The sequence below is a fragment of the Numenius arquata genome, chromosome 6 (genome assembly GCF_964106895.1).
Source record: "Numenius arquata chromosome 6, bNumArq3.hap1.1, whole genome shotgun sequence".
NCBI classification, from domain to species: Eukaryota; Metazoa; Chordata; class Aves; order Charadriiformes; family Scolopacidae; genus Numenius; species Numenius arquata.
Window position 1 is genome coordinate 54,283,241 of NC_133581.1, and position 23,817 is coordinate 54,307,057.

The window sequence follows — 23,817 nt, forward strand, 5'->3', positions numbered from 1 at the left end:
ATTTCTCTATATTTGTAACCTTTTCACACACTTAAGGTTAGGTGATGTTTTTACATTGTGTGTATGCATTTTTAATGCATTGTACTAGAAATGGCTACAGCATTTTGTGGTAACTGCTCCTTCTAACAAGGTAAAATAAGCAATCACTATAATTTCATTCATAGTTGTTGCAGTTGTGGATGCATCAGGTTCAATGGGGTCCTAGGGTAGGCTCCAGCCACCTCCTGTGGCCAGTGAGAAACACCTGTGGTTCTTCTTAATTTCTTGTGGGTGCTGATATTTTAGCATTGCAGAAAACATAGTTGCTATAGAATTTCAGTGATCGTGAACTGTAAATGTTAGAGTTGGCTCTATGGAGAGATGCTCTGGGGGAAGACAGCAGAGGTACCCTTCACATCCCATTGTTGCAGAATGACAGGTGCTGTTACAGATGTGCAGGACATACTCCAGCTGTGTCACTGAGCAGACCAGCAACACGCAGTTACAGGTTGCAGGGAAGACTATGGAGAGGTTGTAGTTTCCCCGTACACTGGGAGAAGGGGTCATCTGTAAAGACTAATTTAGACTACTATGGGAGCTAAGTAGACCAGCCTCTGTCATGAGGAGATTCCTCTAACGGGTGATTCAGAGCAGAACCTTAAGTTAAGCACTCTGAAACAGTTTCAGAAGAAACCTTTTCTCTCTTATCTCTTTCTCCACTGATTGTATAAAGAGGTTATGAAGATCAGCCTCACTCAACTGTTACCTCTCACTGACTCTCAGTTATGATGAAAAGAGGGGTCTTTAGTACCATTGTGCCATGTCTATGCGATATTCCAGTTTGAAACCCTGCTGTGATGCATCCAGATTTTGACAGACATTACACTGGAGTTTGATCATCTCTGCTTTACCAATTGATTTTTCTTAGAAATGGGAGATGATAGATATAAAATTGCTGAGTTTTTCAGGTGGTAACTTTCTAAAGATGAACATTAGCCTTTTTGAATGATGTATTGAGACTGACATACATGGTTTTTGCTGGCCTTCATCAAGGAGGACTATGTGTCTGCTATGCAGGTAGAACAACAATAATTCCCAAGATCTCTTAGTGTGTTGTCATGTGTGGAAAGATCAAATAAACACCATCAAAGGTGAGAAGTAGTTAGTCATGGGATCCTACTTTGCTGTCTCAAAAAGTTCATCTCTATTGTTTTGGTTTTCCACTAAGCGTATGTAATTTATAGTCAGGTTTCATTTTTCTCCAGTGAGTCAATAGTCAAATGCCTCAGAGTGTAAGTAGGGAAAATTTTTGCTTCTTTTTCTTTGAAAGGTCCCAGAAAAATAAATAAAAAAAAAAGATAGAAAAACTTGCTTTCTGCAAACATTTAGTTTCCTTTTTGCTTCAGCTTGGGTCAAAGAAAAATTCTACTCTTAGAACTTCTACCTAATTTAATCTTCAGTTATGGATTTTAGATGTCTTCTTTGTTAGCTATCTACTAGAATATGTAAGATATTTACACCGCAGGCTAAAATAGTTTAAATAAATAAATAATAAAACAGGTGATGAGAATTTCCCCCTTTTCCCACCTTTGCCTCTGTAAGCTGAGCTTGGGACCTTTCTGTCCGTTCCTCTTTCTCATAGAAATGGTTAAATGGCCATTGTGCTGGATGAGGCTTATAGCCTCTTTGTGCAGTTAGTTTCCTTGCTAAGTAGAGAGTAAAATTCAAGATGTGTACAAAAATTAGAATGGTTATGAAGATACATATTTGATTCAGTTTTAATAAACATAGGGGTACATTTTTTTGGTAAATATGGCCAAACAGCAGTTCCTTGTCAACTCACGATTGGTCACTAATTCATGGAGCCCAGAACATCAGACATAAGGAAGCAAGTTTCACTGCAGATGAAGACTATTGGTCTGGGCTCCCTAGGCCTGCCAAAGTTCAAGAATCAATACAGGGAGTGAATAAAGAGCCAGCTTAAGACTAGAAATATTAAATTCGTCCATCTTATTTTTCCAAATACAGCATATGAGATCTGAGACAGTAGCCACATTAGAGAGGAAGGAATTACCTGTGATTACCTGGGTAAAAAATTACCTAAAAATCATAGGACATAGATAGCAGTGACTCTGAGCACCAGGAAAACTGGAACTCCAGATAAAAAAACAGCTATGCTTTGAGGCGATAGAAGCAATGTTTTAGTTCCCCAAAAGAATTGATCAGAATGATACAAATAATTCTAAGTAAATTTAAAGCTATAAAAAGGTTTTCTTAACCAAAACCAGAAACAGAAAAGGGATTATGGTATGGTGCCAGGAACAAGAGCACCCATGTGTAACTGCAGACATAAAACATTTCTTAATTGTATCTCTTCCCCAGGATCACTTGTGAAATACACAGTTCCCATTCACAGGGAAGACATTACAGTAAAGCCAATCTAATATATGCCTCCAAACAGTGGCCAGACTACCCAGAGAAGTGCCAAAACAGAACCAGCAGAACACACACATAGATATAAGTCAAAAGAACCTACGAAGCAGGGCAGATGCAGACTGGCTGAAAATGTAGGCATTTTAGTGCAACATATGTAGTGTAACAGGCAACAGGAAAAGTAGAAGGAAAAATGTTCTTGAGAAAAAGAGCCAGGCAGACAGATTGGATTTTGCAGTTACCTTTGAAATTAAAATATAGTGTCTGAAACCATTGAGAATTTAAGGGTTTAATGAAGAATGAGATATCTGTAATGTGACTTAAGCAGATCTAAAGATTCTCAGTGTTCTGGCAATGCAGAAGGCTGCCAGGCATTCAATTGCTATATTTGCAACTATGCTATTAGATCAATGACTAATTTGATACCAGCTGGATTGTGGAGCCAGCTGCAGTGCAACACTGATAAGGAGCAAAATTAGACTGGAGAGATGCAACCAAGCACTGCAGATGTGCAATGAAATCATTATGAGACCAGTGGATAAGTGCAGTCAGTCAACAAGGAACCCCTGAAATAAGAGATGTCATCACCTAAAGTTTACTATAGTTGTTTTATGAGAATTCTACACACCCATGGCCACAGGTCTATACAAGCTCTGGAAGGCAATATTCAAAGGAGTACCTGAAAGAAATAGGAAAGTCTCTGTGATTGCTCCCTAGCATTTTAGCTGACTATAACATACTTGAAGAAGATGAGCACTTAGATGTTAAATTGAAATTAGCACAAAACCCCACAAATCAACCTAGAGTCCACCAAAGCAGAATTCTGTTACTCTAGTAAAACTGCTGGAAAAGGCAGTCTGGCAAAGCAGAATGGCCATGCACCCACAGAAAGTAATGCAGAGCAAATAAACGATCTGCTAGTGGTCAGAAAACCTTTGAGTAAACTGATTCCAAAATCCTTGAACAAAACGCTGAAACCCTGGGACATATTGCAAATTTTTTACAGGGCAACAGTGATGTCAAAACCATGTTTTGGCATATTGATCTGAATGGACAGCACAGTCACTGTTTTGCTGCATATTTTGTCAGGTGTCTGTAGGCTTTCATGCTCATCAGTCTGAGCTTGTAGAGGTATTCCAGTGTAATATGGACTAGGCACCCTTCCTCTAGTGAGTAGCTGATAGCAACCTAAACATAGGAAACAGACATGTCAAAGAAGAGGTAATCCATAAGCAACTCCTGAAGGAAAGCCTGGACAGGAGTATTAATCTAAATGCAGAAAACTTGAAAGAAACTTGAGTCACCAGTGGGTGGCATTTGTTGATTTTTGAAGGACTTTGCTGATGGCCATGAGAAACCAGGAGCCCCTCAGGAAACAGCAGAACACTAGTTGGAAGGACTGTCCAGGCTTTCACAGACTAACAACTGTTTTTACAAAATTTTTGCACACTTGGCAAAAGCCTATGGATTTTTGCTGTAATCAATACAGAGTGACTCAAAAAAATTTAAAGGACTAATGGCAAATAAAAGGTGCTTATACCACTGGCAAATACCAGTCCTTAAATAGTAAGATGATTTCAAGGGACTGAGCTATGGTCTTCCACTTTAAAGAAGTGGGGTATCCCCATTACAGCATTGCAGAGCTTTAGGAGGATCTCCTGGTGATACAGAGCTCCTGTACAGCTCCTCTATCATTTTTCCCCTCACCATGGTAGAAGTAGTGAATAAGCGTAGGGGTAAGTATGAAAATAGCATTCTTTCCAACAGAGATCCTGGTTTCTGAAATCAGTGAAACTAGGAAATTCTATCTTGCCCAGAAGCAACAGCACATCTTGCTCCCTTCACATGCACGAGCACAAGCACAATGCACTTGTCTTCCAGGAGAGGTAATGTACCACACGTTACCTGATGGGCAATATCTCACCTTTAAGACACCACCTGCCGCCTCCAGCTGCAGACAGACTCACACTCCACCTTTTTTTTAAACTCAAGTGCTGGATGTATCTCTACGAAACAATGAACAGTACTCAGTTCTCCATAAAAGCAGATTAACAGTTAGGAACTTAGAATAGATGAAAGCAAAGAGAATTTTGTTATTTAAAGACATGTATCTTCATCTAGTTCAGTTGTCTGTAAGATACATATCTATACACATGTATTTTGTCTAACAGCACAAATGCTAAATAAGTAAGCTTTGCTATTCCTGGCACATTTCAAAGTTACTCGGAGTAGTAAAATATTAAGAAATAAAATGTGTATTTCATGGAAAATGTTTCTGTTTGGCTCACATTAATTAAAATTCAACACATCCTGTTAGAAGCTAGATTAAAAGGGAGATAGAATATTGCCGGCCAACTGCAACAGGCAACAGCAAGCAGAATTGCTTATTGGGGGGATAGGTGAGATGTATGTAAGGAGCTTTTTGCATCTCTGTTAAAAGCCATGTGTCCCACAAGCAATTTCTTGGCTGAATGGCAAGGGTATTCTCTCTCTGTGGACTAACCATTTCCAGAGACAGTGCTCTTCATTGCCATGGCAAACCAGCAGGTAGGAAATCTTGACCTTGGTGCTGAGGCACGCTCACATGACAGCTCAAATTTTCTGGTTTGTCCCTGCATGTTTAAACAGTGAGGAAATATATTTCCTGCACTTTACACAAGGGAATTCATGCCAGAAAATGAATTTTCTACCAGTTTCCCCTGTTTCCTTCCCTTCAAACCAGTCACTAGAAATATACTATTATAATAACTTGCACATCATTTAAAAGCTGTTATGCTCATGGGTGCCTATATATGTTCTGAACATCTCTTCACTGTCTGGGTAACCTCCAAACACGGACTCCTACAGTGATGGGAGAACTGATGGTTTAGGCATTTGATTTGATTAAAATCATCGTAGACCATTTGGATGATGCGTATGATTTGTTTGTAAATTTGCTGTAGAGGTCTTATGAGAAAAGGCATTTATATTTATGGTTTTATAAGACTGAAAATAGCACAGAACGCCCACCATTTCCAGTCACATGCATTCTGGTTTGCTCTCTAGTGCTTACTAAAATCTTCCCTCCTGAAGTATATGGTCCTTTTTCCAGGTTCTTCCAGGACAGCTGCATTTTTTAATTCTTTTTGTAGCTATGTCTTTTAGCTTGCTGACTTAATCTGCCAGGACAGAATTTGCTACCCTAGTGCTATGGATCTTAACACCAGCAGATTCTGATTGAGTAAATCTCAAAACCAGGCACTCTCCCATGTTCTGATCCCTAGTTATCGGGTCATCCAACAGTTGAGGATCTTTCTGAAATTTTAACTTTAACTCATCTGTTCAGGCATCTCAGCTACTTGTCACTAGTCAGCAGTGACCCTACAATTCGTATTCTCTTCTTTTGTGAGTCTGAATGTGCAGCATCAACAGTAGCTTGCACTGATGCCTGTTGTCATTGCTTTGTATGGCTATAAGATATTTGGACCCAGATCTGTGGGCGTAGTAGTCTTAGTTCCTACATCCTTTTAAGTAGTGGTGCTGGTCAACTTATTTTTGTGTACCCAAGGAGCTTCCCAGGGAAACTCCTGGAAAACAGTTATGGGTTTTTTTGATCCAGACCCTAGTCTGTTCTTGCCTAGGAAGATGAGGGGTATAGTGTGATAGAGTGACCTGTTATGGAACCTTATTTTATAGTGGCATGAAAAAGCCTAGGAACTTAGCTACTGTTCGTTTTTAGCACAAGAAAATATTGCTCAATCAACCTTGGTATTCTGCCTCAAGCAGTGACCACTCCTGGAAAACCTAAGATAAAATGAAGAAAACCTCTCTATTATATATACTTACATTACTTCCAATAGACTTTAGTTGATGGGGTTTATGCATTTCTTTCATGATTATCTTTTCTTTGTATGGTCCTCTAATTTTGCGTTGGTTTAAAATGGATAATTAGCTGATTTGACCACCAGGTGGCCTACTCCACTGTGTTGTTAGCGTGTACCCTAACTAGCATCTTGAGAAGGGTGTACAATAATATTTATTAAAACTTCTTTTGTTAGATGGCGTTATTCTGTCAGTGCAAATGTGGTATTTGTAATCTTAACTTGCTCTTTTTCTGTTGTACCAACCAAATGTAAATGTATTCATACTAGTGGGACTTTTTCAGGCCTATGAAATGTAGCAAAATTAAAAACATATATAATGTCCTTAAAGATTTTTGGATGGTTTAAATATTCAACCTTCTTCTTACGTGCTTAATGGCTTTACCGAAGGACAGTTAACTTCTGCCTCTGCCATTTCTTCCACACCTTATTGAAGAGGCAAAGAATAAAATCAATGCAATGGTAATTCTTCAAACATCAGTACTAAATGCCAATCACCAATGAGCTGGAAAAATTACCTGTAATAGGGTTAATGTAGTGCTAGTGTAGTAGCTTAATGTACAAAAGCTCTATGGTCTGTTCTAAAATATGTATTCATTACTTTAATTTCTTTAAATTTCAGTTCTATAACAACATATTATACCTCTAGCATAATAGCTAATGAAATGACCTAAAATAGTTGCCTCAGATGTAGATTTGAAAAATGTAACATAGTACTGTTAGGAACATGGAGTATTCAACAAGGTATACTTTTTTTATTTTTAAAATTGTCACTAATTATAAAGAGATTGTTAAGCTAGGAAGTACAGCCATTTAAACTAAGAAGTGAAACCTCTTTCTTTGTGTCATTGAAGTGCAGATACCATTCATTAAAGTTCCATCACCATAAAAATTGGAGTTACTTATTTTTCCTGATATTCTCAATAGAATGTATTCCTTAAAAAAATCTGGAAACCACTGAAAAAACAATGGGATCTTGTTCTTTACCCTTCATCCTTTTCTCAGTTTTTTCCTTACGTTTTTCCATCTTCATTTGGAATTACTAAATTTCCTACGTGTACAGCATAGTATAACAAACATTCATTAACCAGGCAGACAACGGTTAAAGTTGAAAACATCAGTACACATTACTTTGAGCATATATCTTTCCTAAATGGGCACAGATCTTTCCAATTTGTATTTGAACAGCCAGACAGCTATCATGGCATGCATGGCTACCAGGATAGGCTTTCCACAAAGCAGGACAGGAATGTCTTGAGAGAATGCCAGCAAGACAAAAGTTCATGTCTTTCCTAGTGTTCACTGTAGCTGAAGTAGATTCAAAATATCCTGAGTTTGCTTCGTATTACTTCACTACTGGCTTTGTGTCCTGATATTTCCTGCTGCTGCGGTCCTTTGAAGCAGTTCTTTCCTTCTCAGATATACGCATATCTTTTCCGATTTTTAAGACATGCCTTTTTCATCTTCTTTACGTAGAATTCCGACATTAAAATAGCAATAACCTAGTCTCTAAACCACTGACATTGCAAGTGTTATATAGATTTAAATATTGACGCTATAGTCACCAGTTTATCAGTCTACTTAGACCACAGAGATTAGCATTTCAGTGAGGCAATATAAGTCAACACATGCTTGTGGGTTTTTTTGTCTAAATCCATTTTTACAGTTTCATTGCAGTATCTTTACAGAAATACTCTTTTTTAATTGCTGAAAGACAGGTTTGATTAATATACAGGCGTTACGCTGTGTGCTGGTTTCAGAGACGCTCATTACAAAATGCTAAACACTAAGGGGCAGATTCCCTGCTCTGTCAAGATCACTTCACATTCAACTTTACAATTTCCAAAGTGAATCTGGAGCAGTTGGTGATGTGCACTAGAAAATAACTCTCCTTGTGGGTGAAATTCTCCTTGATATCATCCTCTTCATCTGCTATTGTGGTCTTTTTCTCCTGCTCCCCATCCTCCTTTCTAGCATGAATAGAAGCAGAAAAAAATTCTTTAAGTGAACAAGGAGAGCCTAATAAGTAAAAGCCAAAATGTGAGTACAGGCAATATTGTCCATAAGGACAACTTAAATCCAAACCCTTTTTTTTTTTTTTTTTTTTCATTTATCAGGGCCAAGTTATTGAAAATCATCTTTCTGACAGCCCTAGGAAGAATCATGCCTTGGGAATGTCTGAAGTGTGTGTATTTTTGAGTTCATCAGCCTCTGCAAAAATTGTTCTGCTTCTCTGTGTTTTGGTTCTATAACTTGTAATACCAGAAACACCAAACAGAGTTAACCTGAGATCAGTACAAGTCACCTGGTTTCATGTTTAATTCTTGTAGTAACGTCATGTTTTCACAGACATTCAAGCTATTGGCAAAGGTATAAGAAGATAAAACAGCTGGAAGTTAAAATTAAACAAATTCAAACTAGAAGCAAGCCATGAGGTTTCTAATAGTGAAGGAAGCTAGTTATCGTCTTATGAAGGAATGCTATGAATTTTCCATCGTCTGCGTCTTTAAATCAGGGCTGGATGCAGTATCAAAAGATTGCCAGAAAGTTGAGAGCTTAATACAGGAAGAGAAGGTAAGACTATGGCACATTTTATACAAGTGGTGAGGTTAGATTATGACAATTTCTTGAACTTCTGATCTGTGAATCAGCCCAAGTTTTGTCAGAGAATATTTTGGCAGAATGCCATTAGAGATGAGAAGAAGCATTCAGCTTTGATCATGCCAGCAAATAACAGAGTTCACATTTAGCAGCAGCATAAATCCTTGGAAACAGTCACCTGAAATCAGGGAAATAGAAAGAAACAGAGGAAAAGTTTATTTTGTTTCTATCTCGCTAGTTGTTCAGTAGACAAAATGAGCTCAGTGTCACTGCATTCATGTATTCTTTTAAATGGAACTATTAGTGTTGGTTCTTAAATGCCTTGCAAAAATAAAGATTTATTGAGATTAGAGCTGAGGTATTTTCTACAATGACTAAAATGTATCATAAGTACAATAATTCTTTTTTTTTTTCAGTCTAATGTGAAAAAAACAATGTTAAGTAGTTCTGAGCTCAGACAATATATTCTGTTGGACAGAACGCTGGAGTGGATCACAAAAGACTTGTGTTCCCACATCAGAGATCTTCGCTGACACCGCACATAGTGTCTGTCTGTATCTCAATTTCCCTTTTTAAATTGAGAATAATCTTTCTCCCCGTCACAGGACTGTCACTAGTCTGCAGCTATTTGGAGAGTAGGAATGGCAAGCTTGAGCCTGCCTGTTAAAGACTGTATTAGATGTCCCCTCAGTGGTGGCCATTTGGAAAGAGGCTAAGTGTCTCTCCTGGGCCCAGCAGCTGTTGGAGATACAGAGAGACTGGCTTTCAGCATGTCCTGAATTGTTTTGTTTCCAACATTTCTGGACAGAACTGAAGTTCATAGTAACATCTCCCCCCATCACATCAGATCACAGAATAACAGAGTGCATATTTCTGTTCCTGGTGGTTCACAATCACACTTCACATACTCCTTGGAAGTTACAAGGGTCTTAAAGAGCAAGCCTCATGCCACGTGCAGGTGGCCAGCAGCAGAATTTTTTGGTCTTTTTCCCTTTTTTTTCCCTATTATGTATGTGGTAGTTCCTCTCATTTTTATTGCTTAGGTTTTTTCTGTCTTAAATTATTTAAAATATTAAAATATTATTACATTCAGAAAGTCCATTTTTAGAAATGAACTCGGAGTGTAATATTCTAAGACTCCAGAGGTTAAAAAAAAATCATATAATTTATCCTATATGTTAGCTTTTAGAAACAACGGCCACACTGATATAGTCTTTTAAATATCATTCAGCAAATATAGTGGTGGTGTTAAATGTTCTAGAATTTACATCTTAGAAGAAGTTTTTCCACCCTCAAGGTAGTCTGGCGTTTGCTGAAGAAGCTGCCTGGGCATAGCATTATGCTCTTTCAGTCATCAGTGAGGGAGAAAGCATGAGTGTTAAATACCCACAGGTCCGTCAGGGTGTTATCAGTCTCAGATACTCTGAAGAAGGCCAGTTGTTAGTTCTGGCTATTCGGTCATCTTTATATGCTGAGTTTGTTTCAGGGACTATTGAACTTCCTATCAATAAGGCAAAAAATGATCACTGCTGGAGCATTTGCTATCAAAGCTGTTAATACTGTAAAAAGTGAAATATTTTCTTCCATGTTAAAATAATTCAATGACATTTGTGAGGTGTACAACTTCTTGCCAACTCTTCTAATTTAAAACATTATCTGTTTGAGGAAAACATATGTTAGAAATTTTTAATTCAGTGATAGGAAAGGCACTAATGAAATATGCATGTATGAATTTTGTATTGCATAAGTTTCCTCTTTCTTGAAATGTGATTAAAAGCCAAACATCTGGATTATGTTTTAAAAGCTTGAATTTCCAGTTTTCAGAGAGATTCAATCTATTTTGACACTGTACACTTAGCCTTAACATTTTCAGCATGCTGTTAACATTACTTGCTATTGTAAAAAAATAAGTTCAGGTTTAAACAAAGTTGGACTTCTCCTAACGCTAAATATGTTTTCTGAAATAGCTGTTTCTGCAGCATTTACACAGCCATAGTTTAGGCTGTGTCAGCAGTTCCATTATAAATTTGCTTTTGAAAGCGGTTTGTAGTTGATCATAAAAATAACTTTTCAACTTGAGTCTTTTTTCTTTTATTATAAAAGTACTATGTTTTTCCTAGAATAGTATTAAAAATGAAATACTGAGTTCTTAAGAATTTATAAAATTCAGTATAAAATGAGATTAGCCCACTGTTAACACAGGTAATGACGTTGGGATGCTAACTTTCTCCTTTTGTTTTAATAACATTAAATGTATACTGGAAAAGTGAATAGTTATTATCTGCCATGTCTCTTGAAGGGTTCAGGATATGTCTGTCTGGAGATGGTAATAAGTAGTTTCTTTTTTATAACTTTCTTTTTGACATGTTGTAACAATAGTTTTGATGTGGAATGTTGCAATGCTATTGCTATAAGAGGAATTACGGTGATTGCTGGTGTTTTAGATAGTCAGTGGAGATGTTTTAGCACTCCTGGTGGACCTGCTCTGTGTGCCAACTTTGACATAACTCAAGGGAAATTATAAGGAACAAATCAAAAAGCACATTATAAAAACTATTAACTTTCACTATACTTAATACAGTACAGGGTGTACTTAAAATAAAAATGACATTTTTCAGTATAACTTTGGGGGAAATGGAGAAATCTGCTGTCAACACCCCTTCTGATCAGCACCTAGACAGGCCCTCAAACAGGTGTAACTTTTGTGTAGAAAAAAGTCCAAATACTTTAAAGATCATGTTGTTACCCTGGATACTGCAGGTCATGGGAACTCAGATCCATGTGTTCTGAGGTTAGAGACTGAGCAAGCCAGCCGCAGAGTCTGTCTGGTCTTGACTTGAGGTCGCTCACCAGGGCAATCACCACAGGCCAAGGATCATTTTCTTTTCTCACAGTTGACAAGGTCTACCAATGTGGATTACAAAAGCCACCGTGCCTTAAATGGTGGGTGTACCAATCTCTGTGGATTCTTCTGTCCTTTGGTGGAGACTTTGAGTTCTGCTTCTGTTGGTCTGAGGAACTTGGATTTCCATTTGGCTCTTTTTGCAGTGGGGAACCTCTTCTCCTATTAAACAGTATAGCAAATAGGTAAGAAGAAGGATCCAGAGATATTCTACCCTCAGACATATCCCAGTAGGTATTGCTAGAAGAGAGGATAATTTATTTGTCGATTTTCAGTCAGACTTCACTCACGGGAGGCTATTACTGACCACCATTAGCATTCTGTCTGAGTAACAATGGAGTAAGGACTTCAGAAGAGCCAGTCTGTGAAAGATAAATGTGCAGGAACATCCATTTCAAAATAGAATGATGCCTGTAACACACAGCCTGACAATAGTCAGTGCATTTGGAATTAAATCTTTTTGTAGAGGAGTTCCAATTTTATGTTTCATGCATACTGCAGAAGCAGGCACAGCTTAGCATAAGGGAGGATAACAGGTTATAAATTACTTTCTTTGATTATCTTCTTCAAAAAATCTCCATAATCTTACATTGTTGTATTTTATTTTGTAAAAATGTAAATGTAAATATGTAGCTATATGAGATTTCATACAGGTAGGGTCAGCATTTCAGAATATCCAGCCAAGGATGGAGCTGCAACTCCACCTTTTTGTTTGCAGGCCAAACAGCTTTCCTGCCATCAAATACATTTTGCTCAGTAATGGACTAACTGCAGCCTACACCAGTATTTTGGTATCTCCTGTACTCTTTGGTTTTTTTCCTCAACAAATATACCTGAGCACAAGGTAAAAAGTACAGTAGTTATTAATTCCCAAAGAGCACTGTTTTTTATTTATTTAATATCTATTATTCTGCAGGCAACTAAGTAAATGTAAACTAAGCTAAATCCACATTTTATATTTTAAGCATGTCTGTTGCTTGCATCTGTATTAGTCTGTGCCAAAAGCCACACCTCTGGTGCAAGGTGTGAAAAAACCCGCAAAGCTCTACAAAGCTCTAACAGCATTGTTGGGAGCAATGTAAGGCGAATCTCAGAAATTCCTTCGTATATCAGCCAAAGATCCCAGTAAAACACAAAGTTTGTGAGATCGATAGATTGTTATAACATGAAATACACCAACTTTGTTTCAGTTTCAGGTAAGTGGCCTTACCTGAAGTGCACTATAACTTGTATTGTGGGACCATGTTCTACCACCATCTGCCAGGTTTTGTCTTTATTTGTAGACGGGTGGCAGTTCGTAGATCTAGCGGAATCTTATGCAGCTGATACTTGATTACCCTTGCTATATGAATTCAAACTGCTGTATTTTAGCTATATGTTCCTAGCAATCTAATTATATTTAAAATCTGGTTAATAGTGTAGTAAATAACTGGTATTGCTACAAAATTGCATTCTGAAGGTAATGGGATTGAATTTCAACACAAGTTGACACTCAATTAAAATTTCCATATATCTAGTGAATTAGCCAGTTCTTGGCTGCTGTATTAAGGTGGATGTCTTCCTGCTTAACTGAACACTGAGCAAGACAGGAAAAATGCATAATAAAGCCAAATCAAGACTTAATATACCCACTCAAATTTTTATTGTTTGTATCAAGTAATAAGGTTGCAGAACAAACTCAGGGATGTGGATTAAAAAAATTTAAATAATCAGTATTTAAACAAAATTCCTCTATATTTAGAGTAATGAAGTTTTAAAAAAAAAAAAAAAAGAGAAGTCCTTAAAACTTCTTACTGAACTACTGCCATCAGCCAGTAGATCCATGGGGCTTGTTCGGCTAAAAGCCACAACAGACTTTGTAATGCAATGATGTAATCTTGGCTTTGTGTCATTTATATTCAACCTAAAAAAACAATTTTCCTGAATAGACAGGCTGACAACAATATTGTTCAGTGTTGGTTTTTATTTGGAATGTTTCCAAATGGTTCATATGCCTCCACAGCAACACCCCATGCCCGCTTAAGTTTTTACTCTGAATTCTGAAGTTTCCCTTTTTTCCTTGCATTTTATTTTGCTTTTAAAGTCCCAGTTATGTTTGTGAAACTAACCAGCTCGGCCACAAAATTAGGATGTATCTTGCAGAGTGCATTCATTTTACTTTTTGCATATTTTTCCCGAGGTCATGTCAAGGTTAGTTTGAATTCCATCCTACATTAAGACTTCTTTCACAGCTATTTAGCTCTGCAGCCTACTCCCCGCTGGGGTCTGCCCCTTGGGCACGTCAAAGCTTCAGACCTGACAAATCACACACAGATGAAGCTGTACAGTTTTTTAAACAGTTTCATCAGTAACGTGTTTTTTTTTTTCCTTCCCTTTACACTATACTTTTTTTTTTTTTCCCCACTACAGTTTATTCTCTGAATTGCAATATCCTGAAGACTGACTTCCGTATGGAAAATTCCCTTGCACAGGCGAGTTGTAAAATAGAAATGGCGTTATACAGTACATGCCACTCAGAGCCTCCTAGAAACTGAAAGTACTGCAGATCCTCTTAATTAGTAACAAGCTATAGCTCCTTGTCTAATAACTGCAATCGTATTGTTAACATCTATTTGCGCAGAAGAGCCGAAAACTATAAAGGCTGATAAATATTCAGAATTTATTGTCCATATTGTGAACCTGCTAGTTATCCAGGAGAGCTGTTACTTGTTCACAGGAATAAACTTCTGTCATCCTTGGGATTACTCAGATGAGTAAATGTTCATCAGTGTCAAGAAATGACGCTGTGCTTTAGCAGCAATCCTTATGGGACTTGGGAAATTTTAAGTGGGTGTATATGTGTATATATATAATTAGCTTCACAACTATATGCAGGGCTTTCACCACCTACATTCATGCACAGACACACAACTCCCCCCCATGTGTATGTCGCTGCACACAAACCAGTTTGAAGTGTATAATGCAGCTTGCAGGTGAAAATACTTTTTCTAAAATTCTTAGCTGTAGACTGCTATCTGTATTTTAGCATTTTGTGAACCTAATGGTGCAACACCATTTCCCGTTTAATTGATGAAGTTAAAATGCTTGGCTGCTAATGAGTGTATTAGCAAACAATATACCCTTAACAAGCTTAAGCAGCTCAGGATTTTAAAAAGCAGCTTACTGTCCTCCTCATTTTTATAAGACAAAATGTACTGCCTTCTACAAATTGCTTGATCGACTGATGAAGTACTATAATTATAGTTGTATTGCAGTTTTGACAAAGCCACAATAACAGATTGTAGTTTAGTCCCCACTCTAGGCACACAACTCTTTGCATCACAAAACCCAGTTTTACTGGTCCAATTCTTACTGAGAACAAAAGGCACCTGGAGATGTTAACTATATACTAAAAGAAAACTTAGAATCTAGGAAATAATAATATTGAAGCATGACTTTTCTTCTCGCAGTTTGTTCATTGGGAATGGTATCTAATGAAGAGTTGACTAAAGGCTTGCTTGTTTGGAACTAATTAAAGACAGATATCCTAAATAGAAAAAGGATCATGGGAATTACATTAGGTGTCTGGAGACTTGTTATTCTTTTGGTACTCTGAGTAGATTGTGGAAGTTGTTAGGGATTCAAGAAATAAAGCAAGCTAATAAAAAGTTCTATTTTTCTGGTTATTGGCCAACTATTGTATTTTTGTTTGCAATAAGATTTGTGCCAACAGGCTTGAATAAAACATTTAAACATTTGTGCATTAACACATTATGGTGAAAAGAGAGTCTTGTGCTTTCACTCAGTGCATTTCAGCCTTCAATTAATGTGAAAGCACTACAATGCCTATGCAACTTCTCTTGCCTAGTGGTGCACCATTTATCATTGCAGTTTTACATTGACCTTGACACCCACTTCATTAGAATAAAGATTGTCTACCATTTAGGTTACATTGTTCCTCTGCACAGAGACCCCATGCAAATTTCTGTTCAGATAGAAGAGCTGTGAGCCTGTCAGAGGTCATCTGCATTAAATGATTGCAGCTATTTTCCAACTGCTTCTTTTCATTCTACTCAATTCAGGCTAGGAGGATCAATCAAGCCCTCTGCCTGAAACAGTGGGACTGCTGGGAATATAACTGTTTTTGGTAGTAGTGGATATGCCCTAAACAGTATTAAATATTTAATATAAATTCATTAAAGGGCATACAAAGTCTTCAAAAAGATATTACATTTATAGCAAAATTTAAAGGGTTGGGATCACTTTCCTCAAAAAAAAAAAGGCAGAACAATGGGTACCGACTGCATAATTTTTTAATGCAGGCAAAATTTAGTCCATGAAGTTACTTTATATTGCTTCCAATGTGTTTATTTCTCTAGCTGCCACAGAAAGGAATGCATAGCAGAAGTGTAATCCGCATTTGCTACTTTCTGAAACAAAAAAGCAAGGTGTCTTCAGGGGTTTAAGACAAAAGTGCTGAGATTTGTTTTGTTTTGCAGGCATGCACCCATATGCACATACACTCTCACACAAATACATACTGTACTATTGTGCTTATTTGTAGGGGAAAAAAGCAAATGGAAATAAGTTAGCGCTCTCCTTCTTGAGTTTTCTGAGTGATATAATTGGAATTAAATTATTAATGGGAGATACTTAAAAAAGATTGTTTTATGATCTTCTATTAGAGAATTTGCAATTCATTTTAATATTTGTAGTTTGATTTATATTAAAGATAATGCAATCTATGTCCAATTAACAATACATAGCCAATGTAATATGATTTCCAGATCATGCAAATGGAATAAACTAGAAGAGGAAAAACTGATTCTTAACCTCAGATGTAATTTGCTATGTGAGTTCTGGCAATTTTAAATGACATTGCACTTTTTAATTTTTCCAAAGGCTCAGCAGCAAATTTATCCCAATCAAGAAAGCCTATTATTAATTTACAAGGACAATTGTAGGAGTCTTTATAATTTCCCTGTGCAATTATTTGCCATAAATTGCTAATAGTGAAATACATGAAGTTTGCAAGAAACAGCAACTGCTATTTATCTAGACAGATCACTCAGCCCAGATCTTGAATGTTGTCCAGAGGTTCTAGTGCTATCGACAGCATAAGAAATATAACCAAGCTTCTGGATGGTTTCTAAAATGTTTCACACTGATAGTACCACAAAGGTAGAAGCATTAAGAGCTATTGTGAGGGGTAGACTGGCCTCTAGCAGATTCCTTCACTTTGCTTGTATACAGCTGAGCTTTGGACCCTGGACTTTGGAATAAAAAGACTCTTTGTTCATCACTGAATGGCATTAGGCATGGGCTTCCTAAGGGGCCACCATGAAGCCTAGCATGAAGAGTGCAAACATTATCCAGAAAGCAAAGTGAGAATTGTGTGAAGATGGAGAAATATTGCTATAAGCGCATTGCTATAAGTTTATATATCTTTATATTACATTTTTGGTGAATTTGCTTGAGGAGTGTTCTTTACTCAATTTTGTGTATGCAGTATGTTTTGCAAATGTGTGCCAACACTGGCTACGCATGCACATACAGACGCTGAGCATGTGTGTGCATGCATTTGTGTCTGCAGCAGTCAAAACACGCTGAAGAGCAAGTTTTTAAAATTTAAAGATCCAATCTAGGTAAAACTAAAATTGCAGGTCACTCAGTCCTGATCTCAGTTGTATGTTATACAGCGCCATTTGACTGAAGGTACTTTGTTAGTATGTGAATGATGGAATGCAGAACGTCTACAAATAGCACACCCTTATTCCAATAATGGAGAAAGTTCACTGGCTTAATTCTTCTGTACTTCGTAGCCATAGCTCCACTGTGTGTTCAGTATGTCTAGTCTCTTTTCACTATAACCAACAGAAGCACCATACAAAAGTCTTACAATAGATGTCTTAATCTCTCTGTGTGCTTTTAGAGCATTATTTTGAATTCCATCATGCAGGCTTTTTTTTTTTTTTCTTTCCTCTTCTGAAGTTTTATTACAACAACAGAATTCCCAGGGAGCTTTAGGGGCAAGGTTCGCATAATATTGCCCTAAAGTTTTGCTCGAGGGGTGGAATCTGCACCCCAGTCCTGATCATCTTTTTGTGGCGTTTCTCTTTCTGAAAGATGCAGTGCGCAGTCTTACCGAGTTGTTAACTGTGTACAGATTTTTTTTATTGTTTACCAGACAGTGCACATCTACGAACCTTTCATGATGATTTCTTTCTCTGACCTCTCAGTGACTAGGCATCTTGTTCCTTAACACTGAGGGAGGCTGAAAAATGCTTGAGTTGCTCAATGTGTGCCTTCTATACCAGTTTCAAAATGGCTTATTCTTCTGGTTTCCATGGTGACAATTAACACTGTTACAAGGCATTGTTCCAGTCTCCATTTGGGCAGAATTTTCGGGTGTGATTTTTCACACAAAAAATGTTTTATATAATTTTTTAAAGGGAAAAAAAAAAAAAAGAAAAAGAAAAAAAGAAAAAGAAAAAAAAGGCACAGTTTAGTATAAAGTGTCAAAAAATGTGTCTCAATCAAGCCTGCCTGGATTTCTTAGAATATTTTTATCAGGAGAAGTAAGGTTTTAACTTGCTTTGTTTTGGAATTCAACTTCTCGTGGTTTAAATTTTTTTGCCAGACTTACTCACGGACAAATGCTACTGCCTTTTTAAAAATTCCACTATTTATCCTTTGAGAAATACTGATCGTATTGAGTGAGAAGGAATAAAAAGCCAAAATTCTTTAACTTACATAACAATGTTTTAGATTTCTTTTGAGTGATTTAGGAACACAAAACCAGCCATGCATGCACACAGCTAATCATGCCGTAAATATTTTGCAGTTTTTCCAGTACGTTGTTGTTTGGGGTTTTTTTCCCCAGTTTTTTAATACGACAGGTGTTGTGGGAAACTAAATATTACTCATTTATTTATTATTGTGGCTGTTGTGAGAAACCTGTGACTTTAACTTTCTTAACCTCATTTTTGGCTATTAAATAGTAATCTATATCATAGCATCCACAGACTGTCACAATGGAGCAGCCTTTGCTCACTTAAAGCTGAGGAGAGAATGAATCTGAAGATTAAATTATCTTCTCACCACAGGATTAAGTAGTCCTACCAGACTAGGGTTGTGCAGCACTGATAGAGCTGGTAGTTAATTTTTCCATGCAACTGCTTAGAGTGTAGGTGTTTAATGGATTAAAAAATAGCATTAGCAATAGCATCTCGTGCTATCAGCTCTCAAACTGTACCTCCTGTACATTAAGCTTTTCCCTTTACTTAAAATACACACTGCATGTTAAATATCCAGGAGAGAAACAATACTGACTCTCACATACCAATACATCTAATGATAAGCTGAATTCTTTCATCTTTTACAGTTACAGTATAATGCATTTTCTATCAATCAGCATTTTCATCATGCTTGTTTATACAGTAGGTTACACGGTGACAAAGACAGAGCACGTACATAAAATCTAGCTTATTTATTTTTTAATGTAATAACCTTTTATAACATCTGTCACACTATTTGGATTATGCTGCACTGAATTATTTTATCTAGTCCAAAATTAAATGAAACGTCTTCTGTTTCTGTGTTAACAAGGGGATTGTAGTTACGAAACATGCAATGTATTTTATTTCTTCATCAGTCCCGCACTGTCCAGGAACATGTCCAGGAACACATCCAGCCCCAGTCCGGGCAGCAGCGATGCCAGCCTGGAGCAGGTGATGAGTATTAACTAGCTGTGCCTGCACCAGTGTCACACAGCTAGAGGACTCCCTCAGTCTATTAATTCACTTGACAAAAGAAAGGGAGTCGCACGAACTCGATTTCAGTGCCTAGCAAATTGGACTCTGGATTCCCCTTGATATTACATGTACTTATGGAAATAATTATGCAAATCCTTTTCAGCTATATCATCTTTAAATAGAAATCAGATTACATAAAGAAGATTGTAATCTCCTCCAGTAACCGTTCTAGCTGAAAAGGCAATAATGCAGGACCAAGAAGCGTACTTGTTGAACATTTTAGTCCAATAAAATGGTGGTGCCTCTTGGCGGATCCAGTTCCCTAGTGCCAAACCTGTTTGATACCTGCTGTTGTACGTTTCTAAACCTTAGCCGCAGTATCAAAAGGCAAGTTCTTTATAAACAATTCCTTGTTTTTTACTATGCATATTCATGTAATTTTGGATACGCAGACACCTGATCAGTGTTCATTAATAATGAGAAATGGTTTAAATCACCTCATTTAAAACATTTGCTCTATGATCCACAAATGACTAATATTTGCTGAAGTTTACATAATACAAATGATGTGCATGTGTTGTGTAAATGAGAGATTAAAATATGAAACTAACAATATGCAAACATATGCATGGAAATGCTGAGGACCTGTTAGCTGAAACAGTGATTTCACACCTTTATTATTTTCTTTAAGCTGTCTCCAATTGTATTTTTGCTTTGTTTTCCTACAGAGCATGTTCTTGGATCTGGCAAAGGCACCCATGTTTTAAACATTCCTTATTCTAGATTAATTTTTTATACTTAGCCCAGTTATTAACATTTTCAGTATGAGCTGCTATAGCAGTTTTCTTGGCTGAATATAAAGCAAAGAAAGCTTAATGTTTAGGGTGCAATTTGCTAATAGCCATGCATAATTTATGTATGTCTTGTAAACACCTTTGTAAGAATATGTGCTGAAGTCTCCTCTTTCAGTAAAAGGTGCATTTTTGGCTCTATCAGAAGTTCTATTTCTATGAGTGTTTTCTACCTAAGAGGGAATGGACTTAACTATAGGTAGGGTATATAAATGAGTGGGTGCCTGTGTGTTAAATTTTATTTTTTTTATTTACTGTACCAGCTACAAAAACATAATTAATCACTATAGTAACTATTATATTTAATACTGAATTCAGGTTTTCAGAGAATACAGGTTTTTAAGAGATTTACTTGCTAATGTGTCTGTAGATAAGAATACATTCTTATAAAGTATCTAAGCAACATACAGCTAAAATATTTAGGAAGTCACATGAAAGTAGTTTTGAAGAAAGCTTCTGGTTTTATTCCTGTTTTCTTTTTCTTTTTTTTTTAAAAAAAAAAAAAAAAAGAAAAAAAACCAATGCAGGAAATAAAAGGTAGTTTCAGCTTGAAAGTATTGGACTATGAGCATTGTGGCTGTTCTTGTTTGTGCTATTTCACTGCTCCTGTTGGTTGATGCAATAAAAATCAAGTTACTGGCATTGTGTTGTAAGGGAGTTATGTCTAATTGTTTTTCTAAAGTGAAACTCTCATGTTTTCACATATAATAGCATTTCAGGCCCATATATGAGATAGAATCCACACTGAGAGACAGAAGAAATAAACTGTACAGGAAAAACAATTATGAAATTATTTCCTTGGTGGTTTTGATTTTTTTTTTTCAATGGAGATCCTCAGTGTTACTTGCTGAAGTAGTATATTTGAAAAATAAGATACCACTGACTTGAATGAGACAAAGACAGATCAAGCGTCAGATGAGAGAGTTAGTGAACATTATTATATGAGTGAATATTGTGAGTGAGTGAATGTTACTATACGTAATCAATTGCTAACTGCCTGCATAGATACGTCACCCAGAAGGCTACGTGCTCGATACCTAAATCTCTTACGATATGTAATGAGAAGGTTGGGTGCTGCATAAAAAAAAAAATTTAAAAAACAGTATAGTGAGCGTGATCATAACTGGGCACACAGAATTAAAGTTTAATTTTTTATAGAGACTCTTCACCGTAGCTAATACTATCTATTTCTTTTCATTTTAGAGATACAATGTAGAAATGTCAATCAGGCACCCGAAAAAGATGGAACTGCTTAGTAAGGTTGAAGCTCTGAAGAAAAGTGGTGTTTTACTACCAAATGATCTTCTTGAAAAAGTGGATTCAATTAATGAAAAATGGGAACTGCTTGGGGTATTTGCATTTTTATTACTGTTTGTGGGTTATGTGTACATTTTTGTGTGTTGAAGTACGCTGTCTGTCTGATTTCTAATTTGAGGCACAAATATCTCTCTCTTTCAATTCACAACATACATTTCAAACAAGCTACTCATGCTATTATAAAAACTCCATAGTATTTTCCTCTTCTGTTGATTTTCTTTATTCCATGCTTGTCTCCTGTCTGACTTTAATAATTTTAGTTCTTTAATACATAAAAAATGTAAGTAAAATATGCCATGTATTACGGGTATGCACCAAGTCAACTATAATGCAGTATATCTGATATACACTGACTGTCATGCTTGAGTGAATGTTAATAGAATTTATTCTGAAGGTACATGTTAGAGACATCTACTGTTTAACTATTTACTATACCCTTAAGATGAAAAGTGGGGTTGTCACTGCATATTTCAGGTCACACTGATGGCTCAAAAACAAATATGCAGATTCAGTACAAATCTGAATACCTGAAGCTAAGAATACAGCCAGGATATGTTTCATGCTGCTGTATTCAGCTCACTTTTGACAAAAGCCAAAAAAGTTTCATGTAATTCATTTCACGCTATGATGGGCTGGGTCTCAGCCAAAGAGTCAGATACAGGAATCTGGCAAAAAAAGCAATATAGTGATTCTGTTACCCAGAGACCAGTGATGGCACCGTGCAGGAGACACTATTGTCCTATTGTTGTAAAACAGCTGAGAGAGAGAGAGGTCAAACTATATATTTTTCCATCCACTTCTCTCATTAATTGCCTTCACTTCAAATCAAGGGTAAGATAAATTTATAAATTACTTTAAATGATTAATTATAGATGTGTGATATTAACAATACAGTTACATTGCATAATTTTGCATGCTATTATCTTAGTTTAAAAAACATTTCTAATATATTACGAGTAAGCTATACATGCAACCTGCCAACAGCATTTTAAATACTGACTTGTGTCACTTCAGCTTGTTTGGTAATGCAATAACCATTTTGCAGAGGCTGGGGCTTTTTTAGTTCAGCACAGTAGTTTGTAATTGCTTGATTCTCTAAATGTGCAAATTGTCAGAAAATGTTGAAAGTTGCCTCATAAATAGTGAGCTTATTATTTTTTTAGTATTAGTCTGCAGCATCACCACAAGCATTTAAAAATATTTGCGTATTAATAAATTTACTGATAAAAATGGGAGTTACTAACCTATTCTTTTACATCTGATCATGACAACTTGTATTTTTAAAATAATTTTACTTTGGAGCCTTACTTTTATGACTTTCAGTGTATTTAATCAAGTTAATTCAGTGGCACTATTTAGAGCTGGTAAGATGTAAAACTATGGGTTAAGTAAGTGATCATAATTCTAAAAATCTAGAAAAACTCTTTCTTAAAAAAAAAAATGGAAGCCCTCCACTTCTCAGTATGTTAAAATCAAAATATGCCTCTGGATTAAGTTTTACCATTAATTTTAACATTTACAGAAAAATAAAATATAACTATTGCAGTTTTCCTGCTAAATGCAATTTCATGAATAATAAGCAGAGTTTGATAGAGTTTTGTTTAATTTAATAAAAACCTCTGCAGAACCTAACAGCACTAGGCATACTGTTTTAATTGGCATGATTACGTTTTAATTGGCATGAAAAAAATTAAAGACAAGGATTTTAACTTCTAACAATGGTAAAATAGAGGGATATGGTTTTTAATATTACTTTCATCTAAGGTGAACAGTGTGGAATGGAAATACATTAGAATGAAATGTCAGTGGTGCGTACAGTTTAATCTGTGAAATTTTGTCCCCTGTGCTGAATATTACTCTGTCTCAATTGCATATTAAACAACCCTATCAAGGCAGGCATTGGCATCTGCTGTGCTGACACAAATTGTGAATTAAATGAAATTGATGTCCTCTGTCGTATATTTATGAAGACGGACCATTCTCTGAAGTATTCTGTTTATGAAGAATTTATGATTGCAAACTGTTCCAGAACAAAAAAGTGGCAATAAATTCTTTTTTGTGACCCTACCCTCCAAGGGCATTGATTTCACCTCCTGCTGCTACTTTTGTTACAGCATAAAAACAATAGCTAGTGCTGGATT

General features: G+C 36.4%; 1 protein-coding gene across 1 annotated transcript in view; it reads left to right on the forward strand.

Moving 5' to 3' along the window:
- The window catches only part of AKAP6 (A-kinase anchoring protein 6), a 229,355-nt gene that overhangs the window by 153,730 nt on the left and 51,808 nt on the right, over positions 1–23,817 (forward strand). Inside the window, exon 9 of the mRNA XM_074148618.1 lies at positions 21,563–21,709. Coding sequence (XP_074004719.1) covers positions 21,563–21,709 — 147 coding nt within the window. The remainder of the gene's footprint in view (positions 1–21,562; positions 21,710–23,817) is intronic.